General features: G+C 42.4%; 1 protein-coding gene across 3 annotated transcripts in view; it reads right to left on the reverse strand.

Moving 5' to 3' along the window:
- The window catches only part of LOC126457991 (axin), a 288275-nt gene that overhangs the window by 114836 nt on the left and 160230 nt on the right, over positions 1-13209 (reverse strand). For all 3 annotated transcript variants that reach the window (XM_050094759.1, XM_050094758.1, XM_050094757.1), the window contains one exon: positions 11915-12086. In XM_050094759.1, coding sequence (XP_049950716.1) covers positions 11915-12086 — 172 coding nt within the window. The remainder of the gene's footprint in view (positions 1-11914; positions 12087-13209) is intronic.

Below are 13209 nucleotides of genomic sequence, written 5' to 3' on the forward strand. Positions count from 1 at the left end.
ATAGAAAGGCCTTCGAGAAAACCAGCCAGTGTCAAAACCAAAAGGCCCTGGTATTCAAGGACTTACCATATATTCAAGTAATTTGCAGAGGGCACTGGTTAAACTGATTGGGTGATAGCAGTCCATCTGAAGAGGTAGGTTACTTATTTGAAAGCTGGAATAATGATACTCTCTCAGCACTGGGAATGGAATTCCCCCTTGCTCCATGGACAGTCAAAAAGGGCAAGTGTATGACATTGGCTAGCTACCAAAAAGTCTGAATCATTTGGTTGTGCACCCAGTCCAGTCCAGGAGCTGTTTCGAGGCAGAGAGCAATGACACTGGTGAAACCCTACTCACTAAATTGGGCATTATAAGGCTCCAGTGGGGAACAAAACATAAAGGAAGTCATTCCAGACAGTGTTTCAAAAGACAGAATGTGGGCGGATAGTGGACCGATGTTGAGGTCTAAGTAAAATGCTCAGCTATAGATTCTGGGCTGGTGAGGGTAACACAATTCCAGGAAATTCCCGAGACCTGTACAATGGCAGCGGCTAAAAATGTGCCTACCTTTGCCATTCCTGCAAAGAGGGAGTACGTGGGTCTATGGCAGCAACATACCGCTCCCAACAAATCTGTTTCTGGCATTTAATAAGATAATGGGCCTAGGCACAAAGCCATTTAAAGGCCAGGAGGTGGTCAAGAGATGGATGATGTTTGTAGCATTGGAAGGCACAATGGCTGTCTCTGATAGTCACAGAAATTTCGGGGGACCGGCAACGGACAGTCTCCTATCAGGAAGCACACGAGGAACAACAATCACTGAAGCAGCTGCCAAAAGGATGGCATTGGTCAAACTCTATATGGACTTTCCAATGCCGTCATGTGGTGGAGAGGATGGGATGGCAGCTACATTAGTAAAGGCCCACCAGACAAGTGGTGTTGAAGAAAGATAAGATGATCAGAAATGATTGCTGTTGCACAAATTGTCATAAACTCCCCACTTAATGGAGGGGCGAATCCAGGACTACAGATGGAGAGATCAGTGACCAATCAAGTGCTGTGTCCCACACTAAAGAGTGTGGGGGCTCCAGTGTTGAGAAGACAGAGACCCAGTCTTGCCAGCAGGTCTACAACAATCCTGCTCTGGCCACTGGTTGTAGTACCACTCCACAGAGGATTATGGGTGTTAAAATCCCTGAGGAGAAGGAAGGTGGGAGGGAGCTTTCAAAGGAGTATAAGAGCAACAGGAACCATAGCAAGCCAGTCAGGGGGGAGATAAAAATTTCATATTGTTACTGCAGAGTCTAAATGGATCCCAACAGCAACACCTTTCAGCACAGTACGCAGGGAAACCCAAGAATGCAGAAGGCCTGGAAGCCATGGGGAGTCAGCAAATGAGTTCCCACAAAATGATATTACTGCAATACACCACAAGCTACAGAGCAGACAGAAAGAAAGAAAGGCTGCAGTTCCGGAAGGTGACTATAATATAATTACAGCTCCATTGAAGGAGAGTAGTACACAAGAGGCTGCATGGATGACAAACTGGCAATTGTGACCATCAGTGTCCATCACCGGTAGAGAGAGAGAAACATCCATGAATCTAAGATCGGACCTCAACTGAGAGGGAGGGATCAGCACCCTCCTCCCCCTCGCCCCCTGGGATGTCAGGGGGAGAATGGGAGGAGCCTGTTCTGAGACTTATGCATCTTCTTTTTCTCCTCCTCCTCCTCAGGGAAAAAGGAAGTATGGTTGGGAAGAGAACAAGTCACAGCAATATCCGAATCTGAAAGAGAACGAGTGACCTTGAGGCTCTGAGAATGGACCCTGCATCCGACTCAAAGTAACAGGCTCCTTGTCCTGGAAATGATAGGAAGGGTGGCTCTTAGAGAGAGCCCCATCTCCAGTGAGTGTCACAAAAGAGGGTTTCCCTTCCGGCTGAGCAGATGCAAAGGCAGACATTAAAGACACTGGGTGGAGGTGGTCAGATTTCTGTCAGGCCTCACAGTAGGATCGATGGTCGAAAGTTTTGAATTCCTGAATCTTTCTTTCCTTTTTATAGACAGGGCAGTCCAGCGAGTGAGGAGAACGTGGGCCCAAACAGTTCATGCAATTGGGTGGTGGGGTACAAGAACTTGCAACATGGAGGGGGCAGATGCAATCACTGCAAATAGGATTCGCCTCACATTGCAACGACGTATGACCAAAACAGAGACACCGGAAACAGTGCAGGGGAGGTTGGACAAAGTGCTTCACATTGCAATTGTAAACCATAACTTTGACTTCTGCTGGAAGGGTATCCCCCTCAAAAGCCAGGATGAAAGCACTGGTATCAACAAGATTGTCCGTAAGACCTCTCGGGACTCACCTGATTAAATGAATGCCCGCAATGCCAGATTAGTCCCGAGTTCATCATCAGATTGAATGTGGTGGACTCCATGGAAGATAATACCATGGGTCATATTTAAAGACTCGTGAGGAGTGATACTCATCGAGACGTCACGTAAGTGTTCGCAAGTATGAAGGGAAGCCAACTGACTGGTAGAAGTGGTTGTAATCAGTACAGAACCAGAATGCACCTTACTTAGTGAGCCAACTGCACTAAACTTATCTTCAATATGTTCTACAAAAGATAGTGTTTTGGTAGTGGCAAAAGTCTCCCCCATCGGTCCTGAAACAAACCAAGTAATGGGGAAAGGGTTTTGCCCCAAGCCGGCAGGCCTTGTCCTACTTTAAGGGAGTGGCCAGATAAGAAGGCAATGGAAACAAAACTAGGGGCAGAGAGAGAACTGCTACTATCGGAAGAGATGGCCATCGAAGACTGGCGAGAAGTATGGAGCTTAGCACGCTCAATGTGCAGTGTCTGGCCTGGTACCACCCACTCTGATCATGGGCTCTCCCCCTGAATGCCACCCAACCGCAGCATGGGCCACCTGGCACAGTGGTGTTGCCAGGAGTTTTGATGCCCCAAAGAGATGAACAACCATTCATAGTCATACATGAGGCAGTGACAGCTCGGTATCAGAAGTGTGATCCCTGTGTTGTCAGGGGGTTCAGCAACATGGGTACATAATAATCCCACTACAGGGCTGGCCACACTTGCTGGTTACCTAACAAGGAAGAGAGGTTGGGGTACTGCAGTGGGGAAGAGATGGGGGTGGGGATGAATCCACACCAGAGATGCTTGGGATAAAGGTCATCCTCAAATGACTTACACTATGGAAACAATTTAGAATAGGAGGTCAAACCTTAAGGGGGACCAAGAGCGAAAGGGAATAGCCAAACTGAGGGAATAGCCGGATCGTTGCGAAGGGAAACACTGAGGGAGAAAGAGTGAGGTGGGGGGGGGGGGGGTGCAGGAGGGGGAAGAGAGCTAGGATGTGAAGGAGTGGATATGGGATTAGGAATACAGCCAGGGGGAGAAAGAAGGCTGCAATAGCTCGAGGCCCTGTGCATGCCCCACACATACCCACAGAAGAGCCATGGCCCATTGGGGAGGGGGGGGGGGGGGTGTTATTATTTTAGCAAGTCTTAGCTGCGTCAAAGTAGCTGATTAATACTTTCAAGACCACAATAATAGTGACTGACAACAGGTGTACTACTAAATTGTTTTTTGGAGGGATCAGAAATACCAGAATTGGATGTGATGACTGGGAAATCTGCTTTTGAACTAAGCTACTGGGGTAACTACTTCCAGTGAAGGCTGAGGTGAGAATGGTGGAGTGCTGCTGCAAAGAGTCTGCATCTGAACAAATAAGTTTGTCTCCAATGACAAGGCTGTACAAGAACAAATGTTTGAGATGGAAAGGATAGCAACTGCCAAAATATAAGTCCATGTCAAATGTTCCATCCCATACAGAATCAGTATTTGAGGCAAACATACTTGTGGAGCAATACAAAACCATTCCAACTATTCTCATCTCAGCCTTTACTGAATATAATTATCCCACCAGAGTAGTTCAACAGCAGATTTCCTGGGCCAACACACCCAATCCTGGTACTGCTGATCCCTCCAAAACAGCTTACGAGTACACTTCTTGTCACTCAGTATTATCCTGGGCTCAAAAGTATTATCAGCTACTTTGACAAGGTTAAGAGTCCCTAAAATTATGCCTTGAAATGGGGTTCATTCTTTCGAACATTTTGACCACCAGTGCTTTTCCTTCATCCCTGTTCCTTCCCCTTCAATCCTCTACCCCAAGAAGGAGCCACTGCCTCCTAAAAGCTTGCACATTTACTTAACCTTTGTGTGTGTCTTTTCCTGTCATGCCTTGGAGAGTGTACATTTTATCCATTCAATTACAGGATACAATCTTAGGATAGTTTTAGTAACTGCATTGGTCTCCTGCTTTCATGATCTATTACGTCTAATAATCCTTCCACTGTCAAATTCCTCTGTCATCTGCCATGCTGTGCGTAGCTTCTCCCCCTCACTTTTAAACTTGAAAGGAAGTCCTAAGCATTGATTTTAATTAAAGTTAACATTATTACTGATCAAAGGAAAGATAAAATGTATAAATGGTGACTTATGATGCCATAAAGGGGAAAACAGCCATTTAAATGTAATAATACAATCAAAGCAAGCATTATAGGCAGTACTCTAATGGAAGAAGTTGCTTGTTATTGCACAGAAGAAAACCAACAGGGTGTAACAGACACTTCAAGGACCCCATCATGTTTTATTTTTCAGATTTGTCTACATAAATAAAAGCTAATCCTTAATTAGTGCTTGGAAACTGTCATGATGGCACTAGGATAGAAACTATAAGAGTACAAGTGACAGCTACAGAAAATTTCCACAACTCTTCTGTAGAACGATCTGAAAATTTATTACCAATCTGTATTGCTGTGACTGCACAATGTAGTCATTTCGTAACTTTTTTTGTTTTTCACATTTTTCTACATATTTTATTTCTCATATTGTATCTTCTCTTACACCATTTCTTTCTGTCATGTTAGTCAATGGGTCTCTTCCATTGTTTTTACTGTTGTCCCATGGAGCAGTTTTATCCACATTCTTTGGTACTTTTCATATTGCTTCCCGTGGGATGCAATTCTTTTTAAACAGTATTTTCATGAATTCCTTTCTGATAACTTTAAACCCAATGTTCTCTTACATAAACGAAAAATAATGTTTGATGTAAACACAGCTTCAGAATAAGTTTACTGCTGTCCGTAAGTTCACCAGTCGGAAAATACAAGATTAAGATGTAGCCTACAAAGTTTTGGCTTCCAGAAAATATTTAATTCCATACCAACATTTATTTAAGGATGGGTAAAAGAACTGGCAAGACCAAGACCATAAAACAAAATTGCAGAAAGTGGGTAATAGTCTTTAAAGAATGTCATATATGAAGTGGAAAACCATGAGCTCCTAGTCTCAGAGGTAATCATTACTTAAGTAAAACACAAATGGAGACAATTAGCATACAGTATATCAACAGTGTCAGAAGTGGTGAAAAGTAAACAACAACAATTTGATAATTTCAGAATGAGAAAATTAGATCAATTTAATGAGCTAGAGTACAAATACCAAGGCACACGTGCACAGACCTCTTCACCTAGAATATACCAGCTGGACATACACATACAGAGGCACACATGCACACTCTTCTTCGCCTAGAATATGCCAGCTGGACACAAAATGCCAGAATTGCCATTCAGCAGGTGGACTAGGATGAGGGTTGTGTCAAATGGGGCAGACTGAAGGAGAAAGAGGCAGGAAGCAGGACAAAGAACTGGGTGGGGATGGATAGTTAGTGAGGTGTGGGGCATGCAGAAGATGACATGAAACCATGGACTGGGGGGAGGGGGGGGGGGGGGCTGACAGGACAGAGGAAGGAAAAACTGGTGGGTAGAGGGTGTGGGGATAGTGGATTATCAGGGACTGAGCATAGGATGTGCTGCAACGATAACTCTCAACAACATAGTTCATAAAATGAGGGAATGATCCAGATGACACGGGATGGAAAGCAGCTACTGAATTTAAGCACGTTGTGTCCAGCAGCAGGTTGTGCCACTGGGTTGTCAATTTATTTCTTGGCAACAGTTTGGTGGTGGCCATTCATTCTGGTGGACAGCTGGTTAGTGGTCAAGCTCACATAAAACACTGTGCAGTGATTACAGCACAGCTGGTATATGACATGGTTGCTTTCACTGCTGGTCTTGCCTCTGACAGAATAGGATAAGTCTGTGACAGGAATGGAGTACGATGTGCTGGGTGGGTAAGCTGAGCAGGTCTCTCACCTGGGTCTCCCACAAGGATATCATCCCAGTGGCAATAGGTTGGGAGTGGTAGTGACACAGTGATGGCCGATGATGTTTAGGTTCGGTGTGTGACGGAATACCACTTTGGGATGGGTAGGAAGGATCTTGGGTAGGATGCCCATCATTTCCAGGCACGATAATAGATAATTAAAGCACTGGTGAAGTATATAGATCAGTTGTTCTAGTCCAGGATGATACTGAATGATGTGGGACGTGCTCCTTGTGAGCGGTGGGGATGTAAGAGTGCGTGCGGTTATGGCACATGAAATCTGTTTGTGGATTAGCTCTATGAGGGGAGGGGGTGACTGGGGAGTAGTACTAATGCATGTCTATGAAGGCCTTTGTAAGACCTTCAGCATACTGGGCAAGGGAATTCTCATCACTGCAGATATGCCATATATGAATGGCAGGCTGTATGGGAGTGATTTTTCATTGTGGAAAGGTGACAGCTGCAAAAAAATTCAGATACTATAAGTGGTTTGTGGGTTTAATATGGACAGACGAGTGAATGGAGTCATCAGAGATGTGGAGATATACACCTATACAGGTGGCATGTCGGGTTCAGGAGGACCTGGTGAAATGGATGGGAGAGAATGTGTTGGGGTTGTGGAAGAATGAGGATAGTCTTTTCACCCTAGGTCCAGGTCAAAGATATAATCAATGAACCTGAACTAGACAAGTAGTTTTGGGAATGTTTCCTCTACATGGTCACAAACAGACTGGCACAGGATGGTGCCACGCAGATGACCATGATTGTGCCTCGAGTTTGTTTATACACTTTCCCCTCAAAGAGGAAGCAGTTGGATGTGAGGATATACTTGGTAAGGTTTATGAGGAATCAGGTAGTGAGCTTGGAGTCAGGACGTTGCGAGAAGTAGGGTTCAATAGGATCAAGGCAATTGGTATGAGGTAAGTTGATGCATAGGGAGATAGCATCAACAGTGAGGAGTAAAGATCTGGGACATAACGGGGTGGAGATGGTCAAGAGTCAGTGAAGAACGTATGTAGTGGGTGTCTTTTTGCTGTGAGAGGCTAGGCCTTGGGCAATTAGTTGGGGACTATAGCTCAAATAAAGCAAAAATTCTTTCAGGAGTGAACAGTAACTAGCTACAATGTGGTGTCCAGGACTGTTGGTTTGTGGATTGTGGAAAGCATTTAGAAGATGGATATGCAAGGGATCACTGGGACGAGGAGCAAGATGGACTCAGGAGAGAGATTCTGGGATGGACTTAAGATTTCGGTAGGGGAGCAGGTTATGTTGGACTTCTGTGATGGAATCGCTATGGAAAGCTTGCAGGTGGGAGAGTCAGTCAGTCTGCAGAGCTTCCTGTCAGATGATCACTGTGATTCACCACTGCAGTGATGGAGCCTTTGTTCTGTAGGAAGAAAGAGCAATTGTAATCTGTCTTGAGGTTGTGAATGGCTGTTCAGTCCTCTGTTAAAAGGTCTGGATTATTGGGAAGGGACTTGTGGGAGGTTGGTGAAGCCAAGTTTGAGGTAAGGAATTCTGGAAGATGGCCAGGGGGTGGTTAGGTATGAGAGGTGTATGGTCAGGGCTGAAAAGTGTTACGCACTGGGACAGGCAAGATTTAATGTTGAGATTTGGTTGGTTTTGTTTGGAAGGATTGGTAGTGAAGTGATGTTTCCACTGTAGGAATGGTGAGGAGAGGAGTAGGTCTTTCAGGAGTCCAACATGGTTAAACTTGGATGTGAGGCTGGAGATGGGACCTTTGGATAGAACTGAAATGTCTGTAGGGTCTAGGTGGTTGGTGGAAAGTTTAGCAACAATGTTTTGTGTCTGGGTTCTGTATTTCACTGAATGTCGGGTGGGATATATGGAGGATGTGGCACACTGAAAAGGTCAGTAAGGTAGAGCCTGGATGTTCCGAGTAGTTAATGAGGGTTCATCGTGGGCAGGATACTTGTTGATTGGTAATGGTCATCCAAGGAGGGAGTGGGTTGTTAACAAGTTTGATAATTTGGAGGTGGTGTCTGGAATGATCTTTCAGGTGGAGGAGATTAAGGGTTTCAATTTTGGATATGTGATGTATGTAGTTATGACTGCACAGTAACTATGTGTTGCAGAGAGAACAGAGGTGGTTCTGGGAAACCAGTGTGTGTGTGTGTGTGTGTGTGTGTGTGTGTGTGTGTGTGTGTGAGAGAGAGAGAGAGAGAGAGAGAGAGAGAGAGAGAGCTTATGCACTTCAGTTTGCCACGTCCTCCAAAGCTCCTACCCCACATTCAATGAAACACAGAACACAAACACAAAACATTGTTGCTAAACTTTCCACCAACCACCTAAATCCTACAGAATGCATTCACACTTGCTAGCTCATCAATGGATATCATCCGAAAGCTAGCAGTTTTAATTTTCTTTATGTGTGCTTGCCGATGACTCAACACTTCGGCTACTTAGTGACTGGTTCCTTTTACTCCTAAATTTTTTATAGCTATAAGATGAGTCACATTTAGAGTGTGTGTGTCACAGAATGTCCTGATCATTACAAGGTTTCTTTTGTCACATCATGATCATCATCATACTCCTCCTTATTTCTATAACTTATTTATTCCCCTTAGTTCAAATTTTCCTATTTGATGAAATACTGGGCTTCCTTTCTGTTTTGCCACATTGTGGAGATGTCAGGGTTCATACACATACTGTATTTATCCAACTATAAGATGAGAGCACATCTCTAACAAAGCTCTCACATGCCTTTTGAAAATAAATGAAGCCAATGTGAGTTTCCACATAGAATTCTCTTCTTTTTTCAATCACTTGATTCACTACCAAAATGGCATCTACTGTAGAGCAGCCCCGTATAAAGCTCATCTGCTCTTTGCTGATGTTTATGTATACTATGCCCATAATCTTATATTGATTATTCTGGAGCATATTTTGTGGGCACTGACCTGTAAACTGATATCCCTATAATTTTCACATTCACTCCTGTCACCTTTCTTGTAAATAAGAACGATGTTCATATTAAGCCACTTCACAGGTATTCTTCACTGTATCCAACACATATTCGGCAGAGGTGAGAGTTAACATGCAGAAGGTTCCATCATATTTCCATAACAATGCATAACCCCTTCCATTCCTGCTCCTCTTCTGTTTTTTAAGGCTTTGATTGTGCTAAGAGTCTCCTCAAGAGAGATGTTGTCCAATTTGTGAGGTTCTTCTGTGTATGTCTCTTCCTCAGATATGCTTTTCAACAGCCTCTTGTATTATTTCAGTCTAGATCTTCACACCTTCCTTTCTCTGAAATTTTCTTTTCTTTCATAGAACTTTGTTTGCAACTCTCTCTCTCTCTCTCTCTCTCTCTCTCTCTCTCTCTCTCTCTCTCTCTCTATTTACAGCATTTGCAATGCTCTTCCATTTCTCCTCTGAAATTTTTGTTTCTCTTTGCTGACTTTACAAAAGAAGAAAGTAATCACCAATTCTCCTCATTTCTAAACGAGACAAATTAATTCTTACATAAATACATGGGTTGGAACTTTAATAGTGGCAACTACTTACTTACAGCTCATACAAAATAGATACATGTTTCCAAGTTTTACTGACCTTCAAAGTAGTCACCAGCATTGTGTATAACCCATTGCCAGTGATGTGGAAGTTGTAGAATACTATTAGCAGTGCCAGTTGTGTTGACAGTCGCAACGGTGCAGTCTATTGCCCGATGAATTTGTAACAAGCGAATGCTATGAAGTGTTTCCTTCAGTTTAGAAATCAAGTTGAACTCACCAGGGCTTAAGTCAGGGGTGTGCAGTAGGTGGTATAGCACTTAGCAGCACCATCAGTCAAACAAATCAGTAACAGCTTGCACTGCACTTCATGGCATTTGCTTGCTACAAATTCATCGGGCAATAGACTGCGCCGTAGCAACTGTCAACACAACTGGCACTGCTAAGAGTATCCTACAACTTCCACATCACTGGCAACAGGTTATACACAATGCTGGTGACTACTTTGAAGGTCAGTAAAACTTTGAAATATGTATCTATTTTGTACGAGCTGTAAATAAATAGTTGCCACTATTGAAGTTCCAACCCTCATACGTTTGCACAGAACATTTGAAATGCAAAACAGTAAATGAAACATGAGGTTCAGCAAAGGTGCTAAAGCAGCTACTGCTTAACACTACTGTTGATTACTGAAATTGGTAACTAATTATGAAATGTACTGTTAGCTCTAAGTGGTCTGATTTCTGCCGATTAACTATTTGGAAACTGAGAGGACAATGTGTTGTTATTCAGTTTGCTTGGACTGTCAAATGTAGCGACTGATAATGCAAGCAAATCGCAGTTGTGAATCAACATTAGAACCATTGATTTACAAGTTTTCAGTTCACAGTTGATTCATGCAGACAATACAAAACTAATTTCCAGTCAATGATGGTTCATAAAGCAGGGCCAACAAATGTGTCCAACAGGAATAAAATTTGGTCTCACAGGAGCTAATGTTTGTTTGTGGCATCAGATACATCAAAACTGTTTATAATAAATAGTGTTAATTTTTTTAGATGGATGAGTGATGTCAGAAGAAATCTCTTCAAATACAGACTGACTTTCATGTTACTAATAAAGACTGACCCCGAAACAGTGATGCTTTGAAGGAATAAACTGCCTATATCCACAATGTGCTTTATGGCAACAGAGATTTGTCACTTTCTTTTTGTAGCACACAAATTTATCTGAATTTACGTACTAACTGCTCCATAATAATCTGTACTTACAACAATATCCTGTTCTCGTCTACAGAGTGAGGAAATCTCAACATAATATCAAATCTCTTTCTGAAACAAGTTTTCAATTGAACATTTCAAGTGCTTCACTTCAATATACTATTTATTCTTTTCAGTTTCAAAACTACAAACCGAGAAAACAAAATGAGTAAACAGCTTAAAATTACATAAGTACGCTAAACTTCTAAGAAGATAAATATTATGTGCATTTGTATTGGCTGTAAACTAAGACCTAATAACTGGAGCATACTAATGTTTTTGTTAAGGAATCAAAACTTTTTAGGCACATCTAAAATATTCTTCCTGGTCCACCATTTCTTAAGTGTTGGTAATCAGGATGCAATCAATTTCTTCTCACACTTTCCTACACTGAACATTATTATTCTTTTCCTTAGTTAAAATAAAAGTTGACAGAGTACCAGTTGAAGTAATGTGGCACAGACAGCAAAGTCCTCTCCAGTAATTGTAAGCCGATGGTGAAACAAGAATCAGATTGTCTTATCAACGACAAAAATTAGCAACGCTTTATTATTTACTCAAGTTATCCATGCCCCATTTTGAAAACAATCTAAATACATTTAACTTGACGTAGTGAAATACACTATATTAATTTACTGCCCAACTCCTCACAAGGCATAAAATGTGCCCAAAGCAAAATGAACACAGTAAAACAAGAAAAACAAATACCACATTTTAGCAAGTTTAACATAATAAAAATACTGTTAACACTAATAATGCTATTTACTTGGTTGAGATTAGCAGGCAAGATGCAAGAAACTGGGATTCAATAAATTACACATTCCAAAGAAGCATATGCTTCCTAATTAACTTTATACATGTCAGTGAGAGAGAATAATATATTGTATAATCAACGATGTTATATATTACTCTAAAAAAGCAACATAGGTGTAACAAATGCTTACCAAGAATTGCCTGATCACTATCGTCATCAAGCTGAAGTTTATCTTGTAAGGTGTCAGCTATTGCCCTAGAGGTTGCAAATGAGGGTAACTTCTCTCTTAAAGGTTCACCACTTGCTCTTGCTAATGGAACATCCCCAGTGAACATGTCATCACATCTGACAGCAAAATCACCCTAGAGAAAGACATTTACACCATCAGTATCAAAGATACAACATTTCTTATTTAGCACATCAAAGACTTGCAGTGAATACTAAATTCTACACCTGTAGCAGCAATATCCCTAAACTCTGCTTAATACCTACCAGAGAAGATAAAGGTGTATAAATGAATTGTTTTTAAGGTTTCCAGCTGGAGGTAGTAAAGCCATCTAAGATAGAGATTATCAGAATTATGAAGACAATAAAAAACAACAAAACTTCAGAAGCAGATAACATTAATTAAATATGGAGGGAGGGCATGTATGGAGGCATTGTCCAAACTGACAGTATAGATGTGGAAGGAGGACAAAAAGCCAAACGAACAGAATGAGACGATCATTCACTTCTTGGCAGTGAAGCTTATTCACCTCGGTAGCTCGTTTGAGATTTGATGGGGAATATTTCTTGTCAATGAAACCTCCGTTTTTTTGTTGAGCATTAAAGGACAAGCCTGGGAAGGTGGAGGGCTTGTCCAAAATGTGGTCAGTATTGGTCTTGATCAAAAAAGCATCCTCTTCCCAGTCACGGGCACTATTTGCCTGTGACAAGCTGGGGGATGTTTCTGTTTCCATCATGCCCCATAAGATCTTAAATACGGTCCAGGGTATCATATTTCACAGGGACCTTCTTTTACAGTCTGACGATGAGCGCGTGCCAATTTAGAGCGATGAGGTGTCCATTTCATCTGGCGCGTCTACCAGGGTCCGAGGGATAATCAGGTTGCCACAGGTGCCTTCATCTTGGCCTTTGAGGGTGACATTACCTGAGAAGGTCAAGGTGATGGTCTACCACTGTGACGTAAAGCCATATGCCCATCCACCGATGCGGTGCTTAAAGTTCTGGAAGTTCAGCCATATGTCTTCCTGTTGTATTACCAACGTCACCTGTCAGGATTGTGGACATCTTTCATATCCCAGTACTCCCTGTGCCCCGCCTCCCATCTGTGTTAAATGCGGAGAGCATCATTCATCTTGCTCGCCATACTGCAGGATTCTCAAGAAAGAAAAATAATGGAATACAAGACCCTGGACCGACTGACATATACTGAGGCTAAGAGAAAATATAAGAGGCTACAACACCCTGTGCATATGACGTCGA

This window comes from Schistocerca serialis, chromosome 2 (genome assembly GCF_023864345.2).
Source record: "Schistocerca serialis cubense isolate TAMUIC-IGC-003099 chromosome 2, iqSchSeri2.2, whole genome shotgun sequence".
Lineage (NCBI taxonomy): Eukaryota > Metazoa > Arthropoda > Insecta > Orthoptera > Acrididae > Schistocerca > Schistocerca serialis.